This window comes from Larus michahellis, chromosome 13 (genome assembly GCF_964199755.1).
Source record: "Larus michahellis chromosome 13, bLarMic1.1, whole genome shotgun sequence".
NCBI classification, from domain to species: Eukaryota; Metazoa; Chordata; class Aves; order Charadriiformes; family Laridae; genus Larus; species Larus michahellis.
The window spans coordinates 9,645,418-9,672,686 of record NC_133908.1 but is presented as its reverse complement, the minus strand read 5'-3'; the positions used below and the strand labels follow the sequence as shown (position 1 = coordinate 9,672,686).

Genomic DNA, 27,269 nt, shown 5'->3' with positions numbered 1-27,269 from the left:
TAAAAGAAAATAAAAACTTAATCTAAGAGCCAATTAGGGAGCTGCAGAAAAGAAAGGGAATTCTAAAGATGAAATTCTATCAAACGTATTCATGTACAGCCCACCAAAGTCAATGGGAATTCTGTGTGCATATTCAAGGACAGAATTTGGTCCGAAGGGATGAATTTTCAAAGGATGCAGTTCTTTTACCTTGCACCCAGCATTTGCATAGGCTCATTAGTATTTGCGAAATGGGTACCTGCGCCCTTAAACAGGCATTGCAGAGTGTAATCACCTATTCTGCCTGCATAAATGCAGGATTTTGTTGGTGAGCCTTTCAATATGGTCCATTTAAGAAGACTAAGACAGAATAGCGTATTTATCGATACACGCTAGAAATGGATTTCAGATGCTCTGAATTCTCCAATCTATTCTCCAGCTATGCTCAAGAGAAATATTCCACGCGTTCATTTTTGCTTTTTAAAATAAAGATGCAAAGAGGTATATTTAAACAATAAGGATGTTTTCAGGTCACAGTTCATGCCCTCCAAGAGTCTTCAATATGTGCGTTCCCTTCTCTATATGCCAAAGAGCACTGACTGGCTGTGCTGAACTCTGCACTGCTTCACTAATCAAATCCCTTGCAGCCAAACTGTAATTGTAACCCTTTAATGACATTCCAAATTATTGTTATAGAAACCTCATCTACAAAATGCCTATCCCAGAAGATCTGTCACCAGTGCTGACTACAAGTACCTGAAAACATAACTAAAGCTGATTATAAATATAATGCATGCAGTAGGATTTGTTTTATAACTGAAACCACGTACAATGGTCCAAATTTTTAAGGAAATGAGAAGAAACACTCTACAAATCAATAGCAGTATCTACATGTTGAGATATTTAGCAGGCAAGAACAGGAGCAGTAAAACTCAAACTCCTATGAGAGGAAGACTGCATTAAATACCTCGCTAGTGCATGAATAGTGTATAAGCATTTTAATGGACAATGCACCAGCAACAGTTTTGCCCCTGGTGAGCAATTACAGCCAGAGCTACCAAGATATAACTCATATATATATATACCCACATATGTTTTATTCCCTTTTCTACTCTCTAGCACTCTCTGGATGTACCTGTTTGAAACTAGTAGGTGACTACGTGCCTCCTCCTTGTGCTGTACCCTCTGGGTCTTTCAGAGTCACTACAGGCAAATGCGCTTCTTTCCTTGGCCATCCCCTTCCCCTTCTCACGGTACCGTTCTCCTTGAGTTGTGACCCAGTAGCAAACATTTCCCAAGCCAAGGTTGGATTACAGTTTTCGTGCTTTGCAGACACATTCAGAGAAATATTAAGTACTGCTGTTTCTCCTGGTTTTGTCTTAGAAATAGTAATAAAAATGCACAAATACACAGACACGTTTGAAGCTCAATTCATGTTTTCACATGGAATGCCAATGGCAGGAAACAACATAAATGACACTCCCAGGAGAAGAAAAATAACCAACTTTAATCTTTTAAAATAATTTTCTTCTTCCACCTAACACATTCAGCCTTATTAATTATATAGCTACAATTTTCTTGCACACTAGGAATCACATTTTATCTATTTACTAAGTTTTACAGACAAAGGCAATGGAAAAGCTGTGGTCATTATGTCTCATTCAGATGTCTTTAACTGCAGGTTTCATCAGATTCAGTGATGCTCACTGCAGATAAGTTAGCCATGGTTATAAAAATCAAGCTATGCTATCACCTAAAAGTGCTGAAGAAAAGAGCCCTTACAGATAGAAAAAAAAAAAAAGCCAAATATATTTATAACTTCCATGTTCCATGCTAAATGCTACGATTGTTAAATGCTCTTTCTGGTCCTGCTTCTTACCTTGAAAATTTGAATCTTGCAAAATCCAACTGTACCCCTTAGATAGAGTAGAACAGAATAGAATATTTCAGTTGGAAGGGACCTACAACAATCACGTAGTTCAAATAAGACATTCCTTATCGAGAGGTATAAAGAAGCTTTGCAAAATACTTAACATGGCTTCATAATGTAGTTGCGAGCAAGCCAAGTAACTTCTCCGTAGTGAGGGTCAACTGAAGATGGAGGGAATTTGCCATCCCGTTAGTAGAACCTGTTTTCCCAGCAAGATGACCTGGATGGCTGTGATCGCTACCCAAGGAAAGGAGTCATGCACGCATCTTCTAAAAGCAGAAAATCCACCCTTGAAAAAATTAAGGAGTGGAAGGAGGACAAATGATCTGTTGAGAGTATGGTAGCTGTGAAGGTTTGGTGATTGTGAGGGAGGACTGACTGACCCAGGCTGAGCTCCTGGGCCCATGGGTGTGAGGGGAGTCCCCAGTAACACCAGTCAGGACCATTAAGACCTACTACTACCCCCAGGGCCCTAACAGACAGTCCCATTTGGCTCTTCCACAGAGTACCAAAACATTAAAAAAACAAAGCAACACAAAATAAGGCGAGCCCTCTTTCCCAGGCTTGGCAAGTTCCTTGCAGACAGTTCATTAAACACCTGCAGCGGTACATGCAGACGGGCACAGCATTTCTCATCTGGCTGGCGCAGAAAGGCAACAAATCACACGCAGCTCTGAAAAGGTGCGCGAGGGAGTTCAGGTAAGTGCAAAACACTGTCTGTTCCAATTCATTTCTTCAGTTCAGACAATTTACAAATGGAAGATTATTTTTTATATATTTTGAAGACCACCTGATGATCATTTTGTACCCTTCTACACCGATATTCAGGGCAGAAGTGGGGCATCATTTTCTTCACATAAACACACAAGAAATGGGAATGATTCTGACTCGAGTGTGAGACACAAAGCACGCTGACAGTCTCTGCCAATAGATACGTTCAGGTGGAAGAACAAGTCAATAGGCCTGTGGCTTAGAGCTCTTATACTGATACCTTTATTAATAAACTCATTTTCATTTCTTTCCAGTGAATTCTGAAAATCAATCCTTTCCTCTAATGCCTCGTGAACAGCTTAGAAGAGGGGCAGCTGCAGGTAATTTGTGCAGCCATAAAGAATTGTAGTCACATAGTAGTACAGCTCCTGTGTATCTCTTCTTACATAAATAATTACATTTGCTCAATGGTGGGGATTTTTCTGACAATATGAACCGTTTATGTAAGCAAGGTGTGAAATGTTCTCTTTGGCTTTCTCTCCTGAGTTTCAACCAAAAGGCAGAAAGTGTATATGGAAGGAGAATCAGACAGACATAAAAAAAGCAACAAAACAAAAGCTGCTCTTTGACCCCGAGGAGATCTATTTTTCTTTAAATAAAACCAACTGGAGCCCATTAACAGTTTTCTTCTTTTGCAGCCCTCAAAGATATAGTGAAAGGTAAAGTGCTTGCATTAGATGCAGCTGGACTAACACTTGTTGTTCACAGCAGTTTTTCTTAGGTTAACATTTGAAGTTATTTGTCAAATGCCTAAAGTGAAACATGAAACTACAGCCCAAACCAAAGCTGCTGATCCAAAATTTTCCATGGCTTTGGGCAGCATCAGCCTGTATTTAACCACTGTCCAGATCTACCCCAAAATCACATGAAGCTTATCCCACCTACATCCAGTAAAATGGGGATGGATTTCTCAAGTGTGTTTTGGTCTTAAATAGGAAAGAGGAATGTGAAATTCTTTTGAGGACCCCCTACCCTGGGGGGAGATTTGGGGGCAAAGTGGGGCGACCAGTGCTACCAGCTGCTTCCCAAGGTGCCAGGCTGGTGCTCTCTCATCCCATCTCCCAAACAGGCTGGTCTTCCCTGGCAGCTCCCGTCTGCGTAGCCACATTTCACAGAGCTCTGCCAATGTCCAAGTGGAAAGAAAGGAAAGGGTCAGAAAGCGTTTATCGTGTAGGGGAGCCATATACATGACATTAGAGGGAGTCTCTCATGCTAAGAATTCCACCCTGTGATACAATTAAATTACTGCTAGGGTAATCATCATTAAAATTGGTAAAAGGAGTCAAAGATTACAGAAGTGCTACAGCAGCTAGAAGTAGCAGACAGAAGTGCTGTATAGCTATTAAGTAAATGTAACATTAGGTTCTGTTAAATTCCTCTAAGCACTTGTTGCAAGCATTCTTCAATGTTTCTTACTATTTTTAAAAACAGGAAATAAGTTAAATGCTTTCTTTGAGCTATTTGTCCGTGAAGAAAGTCTTGATTAAGCCACTTAGGCGGAGGAAAAAAAAAAAGAAAAAAATAAGAGAGGAGATAAGAGCCCAGTGGCAGGTATTTCAAAATGTGGGTTTGTTAACAGACCATACTTCAGCTACTATTGCGTTCCCACCTTTCCTTTCCTTGGTACCACCCTAAATCCTTTCTGTGCCGTAATTACCATTACTGAAGGAATTATGCAAATACACATTTTCAGTGGCTGTAGTGACTTTTGAAATGGCATGACTGGGCATCCTTTTCTCTACCACGAATACTGCAAAACAGACAAGTAAGAGAAAGCGATCAAGAAGATAATCCCAGGTCTACTGCAAATGCGGTATGTGTGATGAAATTCCATCCATGGGAAGGTCAGATAAGCCATCCAGCAGAGGGCAGTGGGAAAATAAGGATGAAGTTAAAACAACTAGTATATTCAGTTTATCAGAGCATCCAAATTCTTCTCTCCTGTTTTCAGCATTTGCAAAGTTTCTACTGGAGGAATTCAAAGTGCTTGACAAATGTTTTTTGACTAAAACTCATACTGCTCCAGTAGAGAGGAGCAAACCCCTCACGGCATCCTTGTTACACAAGGGAGGAAGTTGATACACAGAAGGGTCAGCTGGGTTGAGAAATGACTGCATTTTGATAGAATTACTCACATACACTTAGAAAGCCAGAGGAGGAATTAGGACTGCCTTCTTCTGACTCTGCCTAATGCTATCAAGATGTGCTTCTATATCAGTGCTTTTCCCTTCCATCATTAAATTATCAAATTGGTCTTGTCTAAAACCTGTGACAATCAGAAGTTTCAGGTTGTTTCTCAGAGATGGCATACTGCTTTTTTTAAACTATTAAGTCCATATCACTTGTAATTTGAGTTCTATATGTTATAGCGTTGTTGTGACTGCATATAAATGTTCTGGTTAGTTTAAGGATAAATTTGTTGTTACTTTCTCCAAGACTGTCCAACCTTAGGATTATGAAGTAGAGACCTGCACAATGCCCTTCTGCCAGATATGCTGCTCAACAGTATGAAAAGTAGCAAGAGGATCTAGTACAACTCTACCAGCAGAAACCAGGGCTGCGTCTGTACAGCCAAACTGCTTTTTAATGACATAGCTGCCTTCTCGCCTGGGAGAATAGCAAAAGGAGGCTTTACTTTGTTAATCTACAGTCATCTATAAGCATAAACAAATAGCCCATGTATCTACAGACATCTTACCACAACATGCTACTGGTTTACTAACAGTTTGGCTAGTTGTTAAGTCTTTTTCTAGAGGACTCATATTTATTAACTGCTTTCAGACATCAGCAGCAAGAATTCTTACAATTAAGATCTGCTCAACAGAGTCCTTATTGGAAAGAGAACAAAAACACTATTATAAACTCACTGAAGTTTAAAGTGCCTCCACACTGGACACTCCAGAAAGTAACAAGGAATTCTGTAAATCTGAAAATGATATGAATAGAAAACGAGCAAACAATCAGAGCACCACCACCTGCTGTACGCCAGAGATAACAAGGTGGGCGATCTTGTTCTTGACAGAACTAGATCAAACCCAGCCCACGAAGGAGTAAGGGCACTTCTTGGCCAGCCAGATGTTGCAGAGGTGATAACTGCCCAGCTGTTTGCGAGGGCATGCAGGACCATTCAGTGTAACAATCCTATGAAGGGGTGGTTTGCTGGCAATACAAAAGCAGAAAAAAACTGGCTACCGGATTGCACAATGCCCAGAGGGAATTTACTACAGTGATGAAATCAGGTCAGCTCTCAAGGTCTCAGGAAGAGTGCTGGCTTCTCTTTTATTCAGACTCTGCTTGTAACAGGACGGGGAAAGGTGATAGAGCTCCAGATAGAAAACTCAGTGCCCCTGGTAAATGGCAAATCCAAGAAAAACAATTTCAGTTCTTCCTTCGCTCTAGAATTTTCTGAGTTTCTTTGCAGATTACATTCTTCACTGATGCCCTCGTGCAATTTTATCATGAGAAACAGAAAAGCATATCCTCTTACCTTAATCTTTGAAGTCTTCTGGACTATGAGGATCTATTAGAGACATGTACAAAGCAGTAAAATCTGCCGCCTCGATTTCCTAAGAGATCCCTGATGATGCTTCCTCCTATTTTGCTCATCTGGATTATTGGGATGTAGGGAAGTGAAAGGAAAAGATTTTGTGCAGGGGGTTTCCCAATCTTTTTCAGTGATTAGCCTGGTTCTTTATGACTTACAGTTCCAAACATTAACAAAACCTCAGTTCCTATAACGCTCATTCTCGGCTGCACTGCAGAACCACTGCTTTCCTCTGCCTCCAGTAATTTGGCTGAGTTTATCCTGGAAGAAGAATCATGTCTTCCAGCTGGAAACCCTTTCTCTTTTTGTATTTTACTGCACTTTTAAATGGAAATGTCACAAAAAACAGGCTAAATTGGCAGATCTTCCTCCTAAAATGAAAAAAGTAAAATTCCTGCCTGAACACTAATCATATTATGTTTTCCTCTCATAGTAGATACTAGCAGACAATACAGAACAGCCTTGTGTGAGACCAGGATAAGGGCAACCAGAGTGATCTGAATACATGGATTTTTCAAAAGCAAAATGAAAAAAAAATTGTCAGACTGGATATTTTCACATTTCCCTGTCAGACAATGAGAAAAAGCTAAACCTATTTGAAGGACTGAAGGTTTTGGCTTCCCCCCGCCCTAAGCTTATTGCTCAGAGTTTTAGTGACGTGTTCTGTTCAGGTCTCTTAATTACAGTGTCCTAAATTACTTCAAGCTCCCTTGCAAAAACTGAGTATGCAGACAATCTCCATTACTTGAGTTTGCTTTTATATTATTCTTAACATTATATTGTAACCCAGCATAGCCAAATGAAATCAGAGCCATGCTGTTATGGACACTATACATAAATAATATATTTAAAGCAGCCTCTGCCTCAGAAAGCGTACTTTTTAATAAGGCTTTGGAGACACATGGAAAGGAAAACAGAAGCAAGGAAAGGAAACATCTTCAAACTCATAGACCAGTCCATCTGTATTCTGGCTAAAAAACAACAACGCACTTTCTTATTCTTTATGGACATCTTTCCGGTTTAACATGGAAACTGTACTTTAGAAACGACGTTCACTGGAATTGTACCTTTTCTTTCTCCTAAAGACCTTCCACTCATTCTATAGAAGCCAGGGGAACACAGACTGGGGCTCGGACACAGAGAAAGCTGAGAATTGCTTCTTTTACAGTAAGAAATTAGTAAATCACTTAATAGACCACAGAAGAAAACATGTCCCTAAACTACACAATTTGACACTAGCTTTTACTGCATCTGCTCAACCGAGTCCTCAGAGTAGAAGAGCCTTTGTTTTCTTAATGTCAGGTACAATACAGATCTATTCTTTTCTGGTTTTGTTTATGACAAAATTAGATGTATACTTTTACATATTTTTACATATGTTCAGGTCTTTTCCTCTCTGTTTTTAATGTTGAAATGCTTTGTTTTTCCCCTCATGTCTAAGCTTTTTACTTTTTTTAGTGGTTCCTGTTAACACCAAATCAGCAAAGAGCTATATGCATATATTAGATTGCATCCAGTTATGACAAGGAAACTTAACTCCACTTTCTGACATCTTTTTGAGATCAAAGAGAAAATACATATGTGAAAACAACACAACTTTATTCCACTGAAGCAGAGAGAATTATTTTTAAATTCAAAGGTAATTTGCCTCATAAATATTACAAGCAGAATTTGGGATTTTTAGTATGAATTACAATGAAAAGACTTATCACTTTAGTGTATTGCTGTTCCTTATGAAGCTGCACTACTTTTCTATATATTTGAACAGTTATTGCTTTTTACTGCTGGTTCGAACATTTGAAAGTCCTTCAATCTATTTTCAAATTGTCAGGACTGATTTTCATGCAAGGTATAGAGTGGTTTAAATACTTACTTTCACTCTGTTTGGAGCTGACGAGTTTAGGAAATAGAAGTTCAGCACTGCAGAAAAAGTCACTTTGAACCGTAACTACTGTATCTCCAGGGTAGTAATTTTGCAGAATCCCACTCCAGGGTAGTGATTCTGTTATTTTATGATAGAGCTACTAGTAAGTGGTATGAAAAAGAACCAGATTTTTATTTTTTTTATTTCACATTTACATTTCTTACATGCCTACAATTTAGTCTCTTTAAATGTCAAAGCTTTTTTAAATGAATGCTTTTCACATTTTGATGTTGTTGGTTTTCTGTATTCTCTTCACAATTAGAAATGACATCAGTGATTATAAAACAACATTAGGTAGTCTGAAATCTCAGCTACACAGATTTCCTATTTTACTTTTTTCCTCACCCCTTCTTTGAAGGTCAAAATAAAAATGAAACAAATGTCCTTTTACAAATTTATTTTTTCCACATTCAGCAAACATTAAATTCTGAGATCTTAATTCTGTGTGATTTGGGTCTGTGTCATCTACCTTTAGGCAAGTCTCTACTGTCCTTCTTCCAAGGTGAATAGGACCACTCTTCTGGAGGCCATGTGTTCATATTGCTTCTCCTGACAACAATAAGTAGCACCTGAAAATATACCTCTGCACCGTCCACAGACTCAGTTTCTCCGGAGGCAGAGTGTAAGGTGCCTTACATCAGAAAGAGCCCCAGGAGGTACAATGTATGACTCAGACATCCATCTAAATCACAGTCGTCTGCTCTGCTTTATCCCTCCTTCTCTAAACAAAATTATTTCCCCCTCTGAGCCCCTCCTTTGCTGTTTGCTATCCCACACAGAAACCCACTCCAACAGCCACCGTGAAAGAAAGGAGAAAGAGGAGGTACAAGACCAAAGACCTCCTTCTATGCACGCTTTCAGGTTCGGAAACATTCTGCACATAAATCCAGTTTGCCAAATTCACTTTGCACAGCCCCAAAGCAACGCAAAACAAAACTAACAAAATCACCACAAAGGCAATGCCTCCGTTGCTGTGTGCCCCAGTCCCTGCCCCTGGAGAGGACTGGCCTGAGCAGAGCGCTTTCCCACCCTGTCCAGCTCTCCATGCCCTGTCCACGTCCACGCAAGACAAAGGTTTAAGATTCCCTCCAGATCTTTTAGGCTGTTGCCAATATTTGTTCCTGAAGCTGTCGTTTCAGGAGCCATGCTGCCTGAACTGGCTTCTGCCTCCACTTTTTAACCACTCCAGGCATTTGTACTAACCCGGTTCAGAGTGGGGTGGGGGAGAAGAGGAGTAAGTGTTGCTCGATTTAGCAATGCTACTGAAAAACATACCCTCAAATGATCAGGAACCCATCCTCATTTTGCTGTCTTCCCCCTGTGAACCCAGCAGCTTTCAGGCCCAGTGGATGATCAGTCCCTCAGAAGGTGAGTCAAAGTCATGCACAAAGCTGGCGGTCATTTCTTCTGAATCCTGGGCCAGTGTTTAATCCATTGTCCCTCATCCTCTTTCTGGCATCCTGCCTCTGAGGACATCTCACACAGAAAAAGGAATTCTTAATACCACTAGCTGGCAATTAAAAGAAGGATGGAAAAGTCAGAGAATAATTCTCTTAATTGACTACTCTTCTTACTACTTGTAATCTAGAGGAAATCTAATTAATACTACATGAAGAACAACTATTCTGTAGTGAAGTGTAATTCCTGGTCTCTGGGGCTTCAGCTTACCAGTTGTCAAATTATCCAATTACACACTTGCTAAAATCCATTTTGGGGAGATTTTCATGGCTCGTAAATAAATAATTTCAAAAGCTTTAATCCTCAAAAGAAAAAAAAAAAAAAAGAAAAAAGGGAAGCCCTCGACCACTACACAGTACCTCAAAATCACAAGACACGTCTAAAAATAATGCCAAGAAGCTGAAAAGAGTGATACCCGCCTGCTTTGCTCAAGCAGCACCACAGTGGTGATGGATCTATTTCAGTAGGGAGAAATTTGCTGCTGCTTTTTCAACTATGTTTTATTCAAATCACTAATCTGAAGGGAACCAATTAAGGCAGCATCCCTTTCATTACACCAAAAGGGAAAAATCTTTTCATAACCACATCAATTAAGAGGTGGGAAGCCAACAGAGGCTGTAGCTGAAGCCAAAGATATTGATGCACTGGAGCCAGGCCAGTGCAGGGCCACTGAGCTGGTGGAGGGCTGGAGCACATGACGTACACAGAGAGGCGGAGAGAGCTGGGCAAATAGGAGACCTTACCGCGTTCTGCAGCTACCCGATGAGAGGATACAGAGAAGATGAAGCCAGACTGTTCTCAGGCTCATATGGCAATAGGATGAGAGGTGCAGGACACAAGTTACAACACGGGAAAATTCCATTTAGATACATGGAAAAACAAATTACCATGAGGGTGATCAAATACTGAAACAGTTTTCCTGGAGAGACTATGGGATCTCCATCTTTGGAGGTGTTCAAGACTCAAGTGGACCTAGCCCAGAGCAACCAGCTCTCTGAGCAGGACATTGGGCTAGCTAACGGCTGGAGCTCTCTTCAACCTCAGCTGCTCTGCGATTCTAACAACTCCTTAGAAAGATTCTCTGATTAAAAAGAGGGAGGGGACACATGACACTTCAATGAATATAAATTTGAAGGAATGTTCTTAAATCAGTGTAAACTCCGGATCCTGATGTGACCAGAGTTGCCATATCTGAGCACAGAAGAAAAATTTCTGTGATCTTTTGTATTTCAGTGAAAACAATTTAGCAGTCAGAATTAAAGATTGTTTTGCAATATTTACTACTATGCTGTATGGCAACATTATGTTACAATACCCTGTGAGTGAAACTTGACATGAAACAAAAGAGGAACAGAAGGCAGTAATCCGTTTTCTATAAACCCAATCTCACTGTATTTCAATAAAAGTAAGCAAACACCATCCCTAGTTTTTGTTGTTGGTTTGTGATTTTTCTCTTTGTTTTTTTCTTATTCAACAAAAAAACTTTGACATTTCTTTAATATTAATTGAGGCTGATTACCTAAAGATATAAAGGTATTGGAAAAATAATCCAAATTAGGTAGTGCAGTATTTTCAGTGATTACTGGTGATTCTGAGCACTCAGTGCGAGGCACCCCGAGACACCTAGACTTTAAAATCATTCAAAGAACTTGCCTACAGAAAATTAGGTCCCTTTCAGCTGACTGAAACTGGGCTGCACAAAAGCTATCAAATTACCAAATATTTATGAGATCTTCATTCTGAAAACTTGATTCACTACCAAATTATTTCTGTTTTAAACTCATAACATTTTTAATACCAATGGCTTTCCAGTAGTGCGAAAACAGGCCAGGACATTTAAATTTTGTGTCCACTGAAGCAGGGACAAGTTCTGGGTGAAACTTGCTCTAAATTCAGATCTGCCATGTTTTCCTGGTCCTTCTACATTTCCTAGCATCATGCAGCTTTCAGAGCAACACAGAAAGATTGTCAGGGCTGAAGGATTGGGCTTGTTTCCACCCAGTCCAACCGCATGCGTCTGATCAAGAAAAACATATGTAACTTGCATTTAAGAAAGAACAGCAGCCGTTATGCAAAGCCATTTTTCTTAGGCTTTAATTTGTAAGAAAAATACCCTTGTGTTTGTTCCTGCTTCTCTAGGGAACCCAATTTTCGATGTTCCACATCAAATTGTGTGGCCATCAGCAGCTTTGCCAGCAGCCAGTCCAAGCCCTCGTTACTCATTCCCCCACTCAGGCAAAAGCTGGGTGACTGCTGCTTTCTATTATTACAGGTGATTACAGTATTAGTCAGCTAGCAACTGCAGCTCCAGATACAAAAACAAGATTTCTAACCTCTTTTCTTCAAGAACAACATCATCAAGGTCTTTTTCCATGAGCCTGTAGTAACCTTTGGCAGAAAGAGAATTGGATTAAACTGGAAGACCTGCTTGATGGTTTTCACTGCTTGGGAATTTAACTAGCAAAACGCCTGCATTGTTGTTGCAATGGACACAGTTACTGTTTCATTGCATGCTTTACAGGTCAACGAAATGTCTAATTGTAAAGGGAAAGAGCTATTGCTTGTTATTTCAAATGTTAAGAACCCCAGGGCTGTCATTAATTCTGGAAGGAAAAATCCAAAGAGTATGGCATTTATTGGATTCTGGAGACAAGGCATCTTTGAGCGTCAAATGCTTGTATTATTTCCTCATTTCGTTCACCATATAGAAACCAAAATGCTACGTGCTAGTGACTCACACGTCTGTCCGTCCGTTGGTAGTTCGACAATAGAAGCCTGCCAGAGCAAGGCCAATGTTTAGCGTTACAGTAAGAGTAAGCTGAAGACCAAACCAAGCCATTTTTTAACAGGCAATTCTAATTGGAAAATGAACCCTATATATTAGCCTCCTTGAAATTGAGTACATTCACTTGAACACAGTCACGTAGGAATACCAGAACTGTCACACCCGAATGGACTACTCAGCTGCCTGGTCCATCATTTGGGTACAGATAGGTGCCAATATCACATGCTCTGAAAAAGCATAAATAATTGACATCTACATATGGGAAAACGTAGCTTCAGATACCTGTGATTCAATTAGTTTCTGAAGCATAACAGATTATTATGTGTTTACCGGATGAAACATTTTCTCCTATTAGCTGTACAGGCTCATTACAGTTATTAGAATGTGAAACAGAATCTAATCTGATTCATGCATTGCATAAAGACTGATTAACAAGCTTTTGAATACAAAGTCCTTCTGGTTGAAGTTGCCTGAACCACAGAGAACCAATCCAAAGAGCAGGCTTTTGGATCCAGCCAAAGCTGTGAGATCAACAGTAAGACAACCTGTTCCTCTGAACGGATATAGCAATATTCCAGAATTAGCCTGATACAACAATATTCCAGAATTGGCCTATGGACAGATTTATTTTTTTTTTTAATTTTTTTTTTTATTGCTGTCAATAATGACCCTGGAACAAGATGAAACAGACAACTACTAAAATTTGCTAATGGCATCAGTTTGGGAGGCATTGACAATACAAAAGTTTGAACTAGTAAATAAGAAGCACCAGATAAACCCAATTTAAAAGCCATGAATTAGGAAGGTAAAAACTTTTTCATAAAGCTGACTGGCAGTGGAAGCGTTTAGAAATATTCCCTCATTAAAGCTGAGTTGAGCAGCTGATTCTGGCTGATGTGATCCTGCACTTTTCAGCTACCAGGCAGAATCCAGGCCAGCCACAGCCAAAAGCAGATCCTCCCTGTAATCAATTTGTTCATCTGTATCATACACACAGAAGGAGATTCACATTTCATCTCTCCCACAGAAAAGCATTCATTTCATACAAAAGTATCCTAATTGTCAGTTTAAGAAGGTAGGCAGTAGAGAGAAGGCTGTAACAGCCTCCAATATCCCATTCCGCTACCCCAGCAGGGACCCCCATTGGACTCCTGAGCAGCTCCCGATAGAAAACAGCAGCACTCTGCCAACCTGAGGAGTGGCAAAGCACCGGAGCAGAACTGGGGGCCTAAGGAAGAGGCAGGGACAGCCACACCATCTTGACCGCTACATGTGGACCATAAGATCCAATAATGATAGCACTTGCACAGCTAGGTCTGTGCTCCAGGGACCATGATCCACCCATTACATCTTCTGTAATGGGGAAGAAGAGCCAAGCTGAAACCTTGGGTCTAGGAGAAGGCAGTCTGGTTGACTTCAGGAGGAACTTCAGTGTGCTGCCCATCCTCATCCCTCTTCTATAGAAAAGGAACAATATTTTCTTTATGTTTTTATCATTAATCTTCTCTGTTTGGCTTCCAAGTTCTTCAGGGTGAGGCTATAATTAAACACGTGTTTGTGCAGCACTGAGCACTCCCGTAGCTCAGTCTGAGCTGCATATCCAGTCTCTAATAGAACATAAACAGCACTAGCTAAAAATTAAATGTTTCCGATACATATATTTATAAGTGCATTAATACCCTAAGCATATTTAAATTCCAGCAGTGACTGGCACTGCTGTGACAGTTGATTCCTGTAATTATTAGAAATAATTTTAATACAGAAAAGCTTCCTATATAATAGATAGCCTCTTTGCTGCAGCAATTGATTTTATTTATTTATTTGGTCAATTTATCCTGCTTCTTACGCTGATGGTATGTAGAACAGTTTATTTCCCGTCAACATTTTCGTTAAATTTTTATAAAGAACATCAGGAGCAAGTTAAAACAATAAATTATCTAAAAGGCATAATGTTAAACTGGTGTTCAGGTTTTGAATACAATTTATTTAATATGACTGCCATAAATATAACATCTCACAGGCCAAAATGGCCCTAATGGGTCTAAGGACAAGAGCACGTTCATCTGCAGTGGGAGAATGGGTTTACAGTCAATGTTGCCTTGATAACTGTGCTAGGATGTACCAAAATAGACCATTTAACAAAATATCATCTTAAATATGAATTTTGTTACATGCAGCGCATGATAAAATATTTCTGTTCAAGAAAGAAAACAACCTTTACTTTTTACAGTTAGTTTATTAACCTGACCTTGTAAAATAAATATTCCACTTGTGTTTCATACAGTAGCGGCTGGGGTGACACAAACATCGCAAAAATGGTTGTGCTGCTTTAAAAGATTGTTTTGCTCCAACACTACCAGTGACCCTTTCCTGGAGGTTACTAACCTCAGAAGTCACCTGAGATGAAGGATAACGTGATATTTCTTCCTAACAGCTCACCCAAGTTTGTTTAAACCACCTTCTTTTGCAGCTTAAAAACAGGTCAGTTCGACCTGCACCAAAGCGGCTTTGCTCGGCAAGAACCGAGCTGAGGGAGTGCTTCTGAGGGCAGGGACAGCTCGCCAAGTTGGGACTCCTCAGTAGGGTCAGATGAGTAGGCATAACTCTTTGCCTTCACTACAACCTGTGTGTTGCAAAGTAATGAGCTGGACTTTGGTCACTGAGTCTGTTTAAGCCTGTCATAAATCAGGAATCTCTGCTCAGAGTTTTTTTTCAACACCTGATTTAAATGTCTCTCCGCCTCACATGTCACTTGACTGTCTTGGAGGCCAACGTTGCACTGCTTGAGGATAATAAATAATGGGCCAAAACCAGAGAGATAATGGAAGCTAAGTTGCTGATACAAGTCTGTAATTCACTGTTCACCACCAACCTTTGCCTGATAAAATATGTCTGGGAGGGATTGAAGGTTGTCTCTGGAGTTCTTGCCTCTGCCAAGCAGACTGCAACCTCACCGTTTTACCATTAATCAAGTTTCAAATCCCAACTCTTCTTCCTTTCCATTTCAGTTCTCTAGTAATAAGGTTATTTCTTAGGTTGAAGTTGACTAGTTTATAAACATACCTAAAGGCTGTCCCAATGTATTCAGTAAGAAGGCAAGACAGACACTGCACAGCCATACCGGCATAAAACTCACCAAGACCCAGAGCGGAGCCGGCTTTGGTAGAGACTGAAGGGAGCCCGTCCTGCTAAAGAGCCAGGCCCTGGTAAGGTGAAACCTGCTAATTCAGCCCTAGTGGCAGGCAAGTTGTCCTGCCTGCCAGCAAATTTGATTCTCTGGGCAGCAAGAAAGCTGAATTACCAACTTCAAAATATTAATATCTTGATTGGTATGAGGCAATCCAGGGCTACTGAGCCACTGTTATCACAACTGTACAGTACTCAACGATTCTCGCCCCAGAAGGCTTAACTTTTCTGCTGTTTCCTAGTTGCACAGATCATACAAGGCAGTCTATTATACCTGGCATTAAGATCAGTTCATCTGTAAGGGCCTGGGGAGTTTCTCAAGAAAGCAATCCAGATTCACAGGCTTTTTGTACACAAGGGTTGTCATCATCCAACCCCCTGTCTTCTTCATCAGCTTCGTCTCCTACCACCACCTGAAACATCTCGTCCACATCCATATCTTTAAAACTAATAGTGCCTTGAATATTAGGGCTAAAACATTTATGTGAGCCAGGCTGACTCTAATATTAACTTGCTGATTTAGAAATTTAACACACGTATGCACACAAGCATTTATTAAAAATTGAAGGTCAGGAACCTGCAACCTTGTGAAGAAATTTCTGAAGGGACACTGAGCGTCCTGCATGCATTTTTTTTTCTGCATTCTAGGAGAAAGTAAAGTTAACATTGTGTAATCTCTAGTCAGAAGACTACTCTAATAATGGATTTATCAGCCCTGGGTGCAACATCTCCCCCGTGAGATTTATGAAACAGGTATTTTGCCCTGATTCCTTATCAGATTATTAAATAAAGAGAGGGCACAGATAGAACAGGTTTAGGGCATATTCACAGGTAAGACAGGTGATTTACAGATTCAGACCTGGTTCAGTTAAGAACCAGCTCAGGTATTTTATTATTTACTATTTTTATTACTATTATTTACAGAACAGATTTCAACTTATCCATTTACCAGCATGTCATATCTGCCCTCTGCCTTTCTCAGTAGGGATTATCTTGTATGTACACAGATGGCTACAGAGCTCGTCTGTCTCTCATCTTCACCTAATCATTAAGGTTCAACAAAAGGTGAACACCACAATTATGAAAGAGCTGACAGAATGTTTAAAAAGCAACAATAATCAATAGCAGCAAATGTACAATTTGAGTGATTAAACCTGTGCCATTCATCACCTAACAAAATGAGAGTGAAATAAAATGGGGAAGAAACATCAGAAAGAAGTCAAATAGGAATTGGAAGCTGATTCTTTAGGATGCCAATAAAAAATAATGTCATATTCTAGAAGATTCAGGCATATTAGTCTCACTGGCTGTCACGCTACATTGCAGGTCCTCAACTCAAAAAACCCTCAGCAGTTTAGTATGTTCAAGACAGTTAATGAACAAATAGACCATATGCCTTTTTAATACCATATTTCAAAGGTCTTAAGAGGTGCCAGGGTTTCTGTCTCAAAGGATACCCTGTTACAGGTGAATGTTAAGATAATGACATTTAAAGAAAATTAATATGTATGTTAGTTGACAACAAAGAGCAACATAGAAGGGTTGGGCCTCTTCACTATTTACTTGTGATTTTTTTTTTTTTTTTCGAAGTGACAAATTTTCAATAATTACCATGGAGTAATCTTCCGGCATTCCTTGTCAGAATTCTCCATCCATAATAAAGAACTATTTGTTTCTATAACTCCCTGTACTGATCAACATGTTCTCAAGACCTCTCTTCTCCAGTTCCCTGGCCACACACTACCTGGAGACACAGACCTTGCAGTGAAGAAGCTGGCAGGGAAATGGGGAGAGTTCTGAATAGTGCCTGTGCAAGAAATTCACCAATTACAGTGGAAACTGTGCTGGTGAGGAATATTATGCCATACAAATACCTGCCTCATCCATGGGGTTTAGTGGATGTTTTAGTTCCTGTCAACAAGGCAATACATTGCTATATGGCTGTAAGAGCCGCTGCAAAGCAATCATGGTAAAAGGTCAATAATTTTTTATAACCCTGGATAAACATCTTTGCCTGTATTTCATCAGGCTTAAGGGAAAGGATCATGCATTGCAAATATCCAAACAGGTGCTCACAGGTTCTTACAATGTTCTCAAATTAAATGTCTTCTCCCATGCTATTGCCATTCTGCTAACAAGGGCTGAGTGGGGGCCCATGCACAGCTTACCAAGACAGGTTCTGTTACACTTTAAAATTAGAAAAGGTGTTATTAAAGTGTCAGAAATATCAGCCTTTATGGTACCCACACATCCATAAAATATACCCTACAGCTTTTCTCATCAATATCCTTGAGTGCTCTACTGTCACTTGTGGTGCTGTTTCATTATGGGTGTAGGGACCTGCAGGGGTCTCAAAAGTTGGATTGCTAATATGCCATAGGAAAAAAAATGTACTGGAGAAAGGTAAGGTGAGTGCAGCAAGTGTCCTAATAACTTCAGCAGAAGGTAGGCATTTCCAGTGTGTCCTGATGCTTAAACATACATTTAAGTCTTTCCATTGCAGCATTCTGTAACTCAAAAAAAGAAAACAGGAAGCTCTAAATTGGCCAAACTTCTGCTTTTCAATTTACAAATCCATAATAGCTAGAAGAAAAGACCGCAGAAAACAAAGATGGTGCAGATGTGGTATGTGAGAGTCTCTTAAAAAACCAAAGCTCTGCCTAATGTTAAAGCAGTAAAATTGTTCTTTTGAAAAATTAACCTGTAATTGAAATTTTTAACAGCATTTCTGTTTGGTGCTTCTAAACATGAAATTACACGTTCTTCTAAGAAGCCCAGCAAAACTAGCCCAAATTAACCTTAACCCCAGTCTCCAGAAACAGAGAAGTAATTAACACTTTGTTTTCATTGTGGTTCTTCGTAAATGGAGAAGTAGAATTTAATTATTTTTTTTTATTTTAAATGTGTAAATTACAAACTGGCTTTGCTAAGATCACAGGGAAATCTGAAGTACCCAACTACTCTAAATTACATGTCTTGAAAGGTCTGCACCCGAATCATCATCTCCTAAGCACAAAGTGAAGTACTACAAAGATCTGGAGATTTGTGATACCCCAGAGTTTCTTCCCTGACACTACCGTCAATGCAAAGGTTAAAACTATTCCCAGTCTGTCAGTAATTAGGGGACCCCTGCCATTTATCTTTGCTTTCTCTCTCATCCATTATCCCAACACCTGTTGCCTTATAAAATGCCCCCTACTGACAACTTTATAGACTTTATGTGACCTTTGAGCATAGAACTTTGTGCTTCTGAAATACGGGCTTTTTTTCGTCTTTTAATGGAAATGAAGAGACTGGGTTGATTTGTAGCAACTACCAGGAGAATCTATCTTTGTTCTTATGAACTATTTTTTGCCACTGTATCACTTGATACTAAAGTGATCATGGGCATGAGAAGAACTAGCGTTTTCTGCAACCATTGGAACCACTACGAAAGAAATCTATTATCTTTTCATTAAGGGATGGAGCAAATAAAACTCCCATGTCTGAGATTATGTAAATCAGACAACCTCTACAGCCTCAACCCTCCGTAAGAACTTGTGTGACTGCATATCAGGGTCCCATCTGCAGACCTGAAAGCCTCTTCTCTTATCATCAAGCCACCAGAGATCGTCCACAGTTCAATAGCAGGAACTAGCCCATGAAAAGAGCCATGCAAAACAAAAGGATTAGATATACAACTCTGATTTGTTAGGTGGCCACAATTGCAGTTGGAGAGATTTGCTTCAACTGTGATCTACACCTTGGTAACAAAAGCATGAGCCATTTCAAATGAAAAGAAATATTTTTGGTGAAATAAAGAATCACAACATCTGAGTAGTTCTAAAGTTGGTAGATAACAATAATAGCTATTACCAGTCTGTGAGTCTGGAAGTGCAAAGAACACCTTCAGCTTTCAATAATGGCACAATTAACTGGCTATCACTAGGCAAACATCCAGGTTACGTTTTTTTAAATGCTCTGAAATTGATTTTTTTGTTTTTCTCTTGGTGTTAAATAATAATGTGTCAATATTTCCTAATAGATTGTCTAAGAACAAAAATGGGGCACAGTATATAATTAGACAAGCATACTTCAGCCCTAATGATGAAGAGACACGAAGGGGAGAGAAGAAGAAATGCACAAAATTTCTATTTACACTTGGAAGTTGGGTATCTAACAGTTTTTTTAGGTAAGACAAGGCTAAAATATCAGGTATTCTCCAAGCCCTATAGATTGCATTGTGACGGTGAGGCAACCCATTTGAATGCATTTACGTAGAACAGACAGTTGGCTATGCACTGTATTTTGTGTTCTCTAGGTCATTAAAAATGACTCAGAAGTTACGCCATGCCTTTTATTTCTCTTCTCACTCTTAAATGAATACAGAGTCAGAATTCAAAAACTGAAAAAAGTGTGATTCCGGAAGTCCTCAAGCACTAGACCAAATGTAAGAGTACCTGTGATTCAAGTGAGACATATAACCGCACTGAACTCAGTGTCCAAGTGTACCACGTCACGCAACAAGAGCGAGTTCTGAATACTGAAAATGCCATGAACTCAGCTTCTGTCTCCAAGAAGCTAGTGTATCGGTCAAAGAGACCGTGACTGGGCCTTCCATGGGAAGCTATGGCTTCCCCTCATGTGGTTTCACCACTGAATGAAGCTAACTTCAGAAGTTAGTATCTATTTCTCAAGGTGCTGAAACTTTCTGTCTCCCCAGCCCTTTCAGCAGATCATTTGCATCTGTCAGACACTAGAGTTGTAAAGCAATATTAAAAACTTGCAGAATGCCAGACAATTTCTTACCATAGCCAAGGGGAGAACTCCTACCAGGTCCTTCTGGTTTACGTAGATCTTGGAGATTCCTAGATCAGATGTCATATCTCCAGGATATTCTACCTGCCATGTGATGAGCTGGGTCCCAGGTAGGTCAGTTAGGTCTTCAATTTCAAAATCAATCTGCATGATTTCAGAGGAAGAACCGTCCGCACTGCAAGAAAGAAAAAGAAAGGTTCTATTCAAATGACTGATAAACCAGCAATATAATTGCTTTTATATTAATAAAACATTGGATTAAGGCTCTTCCAAAGAGAGGATTTGGTGGGATGATGGATATAATAATGAATTAATCATTTGCGCTTAACATTTCTTAACATTTCAGGATATTTCCCGTACATTCAAGTGGCTTAGTAACACTCTGTGAGATGGATCACTAAGTATCACCACATTGTACAGGTGGAGAAACAAAACCAAATCAAGGTAAAGCTAAGACTAAAGCTACTGCCTAAAAATCCTAACTATGAGGCTCTCCCTTTAACAAGCACATTGTATTTCCTGCCTGTTAAAGCAACACATGAGCAAATCTAAAGGGAATCACTCCCTGAAATGGGAAAGCAGAAACCACTGCATTAAATGTATTTTCTGCTTTTTAAAAAGGGAGGCATGGAAGAAAGGTCAAAGATCAGGATGGGCTCCATGAGCCAGGGCAGCAGGGAGCAGAGGACTGGAAAGCTTGGAATTAATATTTGGCTATACTGCTACCTTGCTGTGAATGTCTGTCTGAAGCTCTTTTTGTCCTTTGCTAAACTAGGAATTAGAGCTAATTTAGCTTGTTGAGGGAGAAGAGAGTTACAAAACTGCATTATTTAAAATACTGGCCAATCCTGCCAGGATTCTTCAGTAAAAAACACTAGAACTAGATGTGATCCTCCAGGATACTATGGCAACATTGGCGTTACTGATACCTTATCAATTCTACTTTGTCTTTACATGCTGTCCATCCTACAGTTACATGGGTCATTTAAGTGAAGTGAAGTGTCATAAGCCACTTATGTTGGAGAGTGCAGCTAGAAGAAAGAGGAAACATTTCAGCAACTGATTAGAGAATCCCAGAACATGCCTAAAACACAGCAGGTTTTCCCAGCTGATGTGGAGAAAGAGCTAAAACTAGGCATGCTTTTTATGAAGAACAGTTATGACAACAGCCCCAGTTTAGGATTCTTCCCAAAATATTCAGATATTTTTATCATGCTGGCTAAATCCAATGCTTTATCCAAAGCTACTGCTTGAAGAGTTTAATCTGATCATCTTTAAGGTTTGGATTTTAATGGAAGTATTGAGTCCTTGCTATCCTGGATGGAATTTAAAAGGAGCCTCTGTGTTTCCAAAATGGAACACATTGTGTTCAATTTCTCATTTCTTCATGTCAGGGAAAAAAAAAAAAAAGGAGCACATTTTCTAAACTAGCACTGAATACAGTCTTATTTCAGGCTGACCTAGGTAGGATCCAAAGCTGCTTTATGCAGCTGTGACTGTTGAAGACTATTGAAACTCAGTTACCTTAATTGTATGAGCAGGAATGGGCAATGCATTGCTTACAAATACCTGGCAGCGATCCTGTTTTATACGGTATGTTCTATCACAGTTTCTGTGTTTAAAGAACTAATTGAATCTTCATATAATGAACCTTGGTTTTGTGATTCTATTCAGGGTGTCTGTCTTTATTATTGCATTGGTGTCTGCTGCTACCAGTCACCAGCTTTGCAGAATTGGTGCTGTCACCAGAAACGTGTCCTGTAACAGCAGTGAGGGACTGCGGGGCAGAATACCACAGAAGATCCTAATGATTGTCAGAAAAGGCTATCGGCCTCATCTTTTCCAGGTGTGTTGGGGATTAGGAGAAAAGGACTAAAGTGATTAGGACACAGGAAAACAAAGGAGGGAGTGAAAGGCAGTGGAAAAGATGGGAAAAGTGGACTGTCGTCTTTATGTACTTGAACTACAGCTCCCGTATGGCACAACCAGAGTAACCCCAAAACAATGGAAACATTTCTTTTCATTTCTCCTTCAAAGCAGGTATTTTAATGAAGCTTTTCTTGTAGCAAAAAAATTCCCCACTTCACTACCAAATGCGATTATGAGAGAAATTATTTGAACTAGTTCCTCTTAGAAATACTAAACACCTCCAAATGACAAGATTACAAAGTGCCTCAAAAATCAATAAGAATGTCATTACTGCTGCTAAAGATGTACAAAAAAAAGTGAAAGTATTGCACGACCTACGATCAGACCCCAGCTGTCAGCACCAGGTCAGGAACTTTTGTTTAATTACTTTACTCATCACTTACTATGATGGTCCTTCCATTTGCAAGTCCCATGGATCTGTGTCCCAAATTTATAACCTTCCTAAGCAGTATTTAGCAACTCAAATCTTTCAACAGAGAGCCAGAAAGTTACCCTTCAGAAAACACAGTTAAAAACTGTAAATGGAGAAATTTGGACAAATAGTATTTATCACCAGAGTTCAGTCACATAAAAATATTTGTGGCTTTTCTGTTAAAGTCAAGGCTGCTTGGTACAATAGGAACATTTCTACAGGGTAGTCAGCCACTGCTACTTGAAATGATGCACTGCCTAATCCTCCTCAAGGTAGGCATACACTTTATGGCCACTGTAATGCAACAGCGTATTGGCAGCTTGTCTTTGCTAATGCTAAAACCATTATTGCTATCGTGAGTACAGCAACAGTGTTAATTACAATATGGGAGGCTACATGATTAGAAAGTTTAGAACAGACAAACCCAAAGGTTCACAACAGCAATCCAAGCTCAGTTGAAGAGTGGTCGAAGCAAAACAGCTCTTGGTGCTAATTTAAAGTCAAATCCTTCTCATGGGCTTTTGCTGTTCATAGTTGAGAGTTAAACTGTAATGGAGTTCACTGTGGTGCCAATAAAATCTCCTGGTGAACAGAGCCCTGCTGAGCTGTGTGCCATGTAGACACAGTTTTAAAGGGTCTCAGACCAATCCGAAGACACGGAGGACAGAAAAAGAAAGAAAACTTCACTGGAATAGAGTAGTCTGGTCTTTGCTCCTGTCAGCCAGGAGAGCACAGGCACGTTCATACTGTATTTCTTGATCTGCCTTTTATTTCCTGTCTAACAAAAGATCAAGCAGCTCTGACAAATTAAGAACAATGGGAAACTCTGTGCTGTCTCCAGAGGAGTAATTCCTACCTCCACAGAGCCATTCTGCATCTGCTGCTTCTGACACATCCCCAACCTAGGGAAAAAAAAAAACAGCAGCTCTCTTCTGCCCTTTTGGCCTGGGAGTCCTTTTAAACCCAAGAGGCTGGTGTCAAGGCCCTTGGCCAGTTGCTAACACCTGTGCCACTGGGTCAACTTTCTTTAGAGAAAGAACCAGCTCTCTTCTGGGTCTCTAGGGATGGTACGCCCTGCAAGACACAATTTTCAAGAGGCGACTGTAAATCCGAGAATAGCTACTAGATGTTGGCAGTGTTAGTCAATTCAAGTATCCCGTTCCTGATTTCACTAGCTGTGCTATCGGCTTTGATCTTTACATAACACTCACAAAACAAGATTCCTTCTGAACCTACTAAAACGACTGGGCATGTAATGTTTCTCATAATACAATGTATAAGGTTTTATCACTGTCTTTAGAAGGCTATAACGGACACAAGAAGCCTAAAGCCATGAATATGCTAAATAAGACGTATCACAGGAATGTTAATGAAAGAGCCTTGGGGAGAAGAGAGGAAGAAGGTAATCTTTATTCTTTTCTACCTACACACACACAGGTCTCCAGCACATCTCTTGCAGAGAGTCTGTCCTGAAATGCTGCACAGACCAGGCTGAGAGGACCAACAGCCGTGCTCAGAAAAGGAAAAAATTTTTCCAGGGATAACTGGAAAAAACTTTCTAGCATGAAAGAGGGGAAACAACAGCACAGCTGACCCCGTGAGACCTGAGGGAGTTTGTGAAAACCGTTACTATCCTCATTCTACAGGAGAGAAAATTAAACCGAAAATTACTCTCCCATAAAAACGGGATAAGATGATTTATACACCACAAAGTGTGTAAGATGATTTATCCACAGAAAGTCGTGTATAACACTACTGCAGAAATAAAGTGATTTTAAAATAAGTACAAATCTTTGGGCAAAAGTACGATAATATGCTGTGTTGTCATACTGGATAAAAACACCATGCTAGCTATTGCCAGCTCTACCAGCTGGGCTGCAAAAAGGCTTGCTGTCATCTGTCCTGCCACTGCACAGAGCCAGCAGTGGCAACATGTGTCAAACATAAATTCTTCTTTGTGTGGTAGGAAATAATGTAAAACTATATGAGATGTAGAAGAAAGGCATAACAAAGAGCAGCAAAAACAAAACATTGCCATTTAGTAATAGAACTCTACAGTTCTCTGAAACAATTCATTTCTGATACAGTTTTTTTTAAAAGCCTTTTCTATGGTATTTTCTTCAGAATTTAAACAATTTCACTAAAAGCAGTTTTACAAGCCTTTTTTGCCCATCCCTTTTGGAATTGCAAGCCATTACTCCTAATATTATCACTAAAGGGTACTTGTTTCCTAACCAAACATTAGGAGGTCAAAGGGACTTCAAAGGACCATTAGAGAATCAGCCTTTCCTTCGTTATATTTGCTTTTTTGTACCTTTTTCCCTTCTGCTTGATAATCTCTCTCCAACCCTAGAGCTCCCCTCTAGCACACAAGCATTACACTACACTCCTCCAGAGCGGCATATCCCAGCAGTGCCAGAAGTCTGCGGACTTCATCTATCGTGCAGTGCCACTGGGAGCATGCAACTGAGTAACACAGTGTCTTCCCACCCAAACAGATTTTGGGTGGGGAAAAAAAAATGAAAAGGAAACTAGAAGAAATTAGGAAAAAAAAATCACAGAGAGAAAAAGAAAAGTGACCTGTTACAGAAGTATGTGTGAGAAAGAAAAGTAGAAAATGAACTTCTGTGAAACGTAGATAAAAGGAGAATGATATAAAAATAAACAACGAGGCTTGGAGTGCATAGGTGCTCTGTGAGAAACACCTAAAAAATCCAGATGAATGGGAAACGGAGCTAGTATAGATAATGGCCTAAGAAAGAAAACACAGCTTCAAACCTCCGTCTTAGTTGAGTCAGTCTTTCCACCTCTTTTTAAAGCAGTCAGAAAAGGATCCTGATAATCTTTTAGTTTATCTTCACCAAAAAAAGATTGTCTGTCTAGTCTTCACTGAATTTTTAACAAATACCTACAACTCTGGTTTCAGGAAAAAGCATAATTTTATTTGTGGGGTTTTTTTGTTTGTTTAAAGAAGCCTTTACATGAGGGTCAAACTGTTGTGGCAGGGGGACACATTTGCATTCCTCTCCATATTTGCCGGAGAGATAGAGATCACATCTCTTCTGCATAAACAGGTACTTGCAATGCAATAAACTACTTCTGCTTGGCATGTTTGATAGCCTCCTAGAAATTACGTGTATAGGATGCGTAAGCAAAAAATGTGGGATCACTGACAAGGAGACCATAACACTGACATCTGAGGAATAAAAAGCAGAGAATGAGAAAGGAACACCGTGTGTTATGGTAGGCTAATTTATTTGGACTTTTCTTTGGTGCTCATCATCGCACAACAAGCCATTGCTTTGGAAATACTGATAACCTCTTCCAATTCAGCCGGAGGTGATTTAAAAATCCCTCTGCAAGAGATGATGATGGGTGCAAACTTCACATCCACATTTAATCTCTTTTTTAAGTGTTTTTTGTATATTTTATTTTTAACTGCAGCAGTCAATACGTGCTTCCTTTAGGTTTCCTGTGCAGGTCTGCCCTAAAACAATGCACCCAAACCTGTCTGCTTCAGGCAGGGTTTGAATTCTTCAATACAACACGGGAAGACAAAGCTGAGAAAAGATTTCTACTACTGACACGCAGTCTTTGGAAGCTTTATGTCTCCGGGTTGGGGTGCTTTTACCAGTCTCACACATACAAGAAAAACCAAGCTAAAAGCCCTCAAAATAATCTTACAGGCAAAGAGACATTCTTTATTTTAATGAATCTGATTGTCTTTTCCTTCTGATTTTAGAGCTAGAGCGTAATCAACTGATATTTTCCAATTTTTATGGAAAAGCTTTTATACAAGTTAAAAATTGTAGAATTTCAGTGAACCATTTTATTGCTACAACTAGGATTTAAGGTAAAAATCAAATATTGCAAGACTTGACATTAAACATAACAAGTTAACAGCATGATATTGCCTTTCCCCAGCTGAGGAACTGGCTCGGCTCCAGAATGCGAGCACGGCATATCCAATGCTTGATCTCCCAAATCCATTCAGTAGGTATGAATCTAGCTGGCAAGGCTAGCAGGATTTCCACCCCTCCTCTGCAGCTGAAAATAAAATGCCTGAGTTTACCCCAAAAGTTAGAATTTTATTAAAATAAAACCAAACACTACAGAGCAATACCGGCACCATACGTTGCTAGCAAACTCGTATATACATACTCTGTACATCAGTCCCCGGTCCTAGTCTAAAAAATAACAAAAAGGAAGAAAAGGAAAGTGAGGCAATATGGCTTGGGGCTCTGACCTTCCCAAGGTCAGAGAGGGTACTCTAAAAAACACAGTGTCTGCAGAATCCAGCCTACTACATTACAGCAAAGATCATTATTCACCATTGATATAGCAAGTTAAGGTGATACATACAGCAGTACATTAAAATTTAATTTTATTCATTGTCATCTTACTATTAAAAATTCAGTGATGGGTAGGCTGAAAAGTCATTTTTCTTCAGGAATCAGTGTAAGAAGTGAACCAACTAGCAAGAAAAATCACCAAAAAATGAGTCTGCTAATCATGTAATAAAGTTATTTAAAAAAATTGATCCATCTCTCTGGA

The 27,269-nt window shown here is 39.7% G+C and overlaps 1 protein-coding gene across 3 annotated transcripts in view; it reads right to left on the bottom strand.

Annotated features, from left to right (window-relative positions):
- The window catches only part of TMEM132D (transmembrane protein 132D), a 280,697-nt gene that overhangs the window by 79,619 nt on the left and 173,809 nt on the right, over nt 1-27,269 (bottom strand). For all 3 annotated transcript variants that reach the window (XM_074606267.1, XM_074606266.1, XM_074606268.1), the window contains exon 4: nt 20,366-20,549. In XM_074606267.1, coding sequence (XP_074462368.1) covers nt 20,366-20,549 — 184 coding nt within the window. The remainder of the gene's footprint in view (nt 1-20,365; nt 20,550-27,269) is intronic.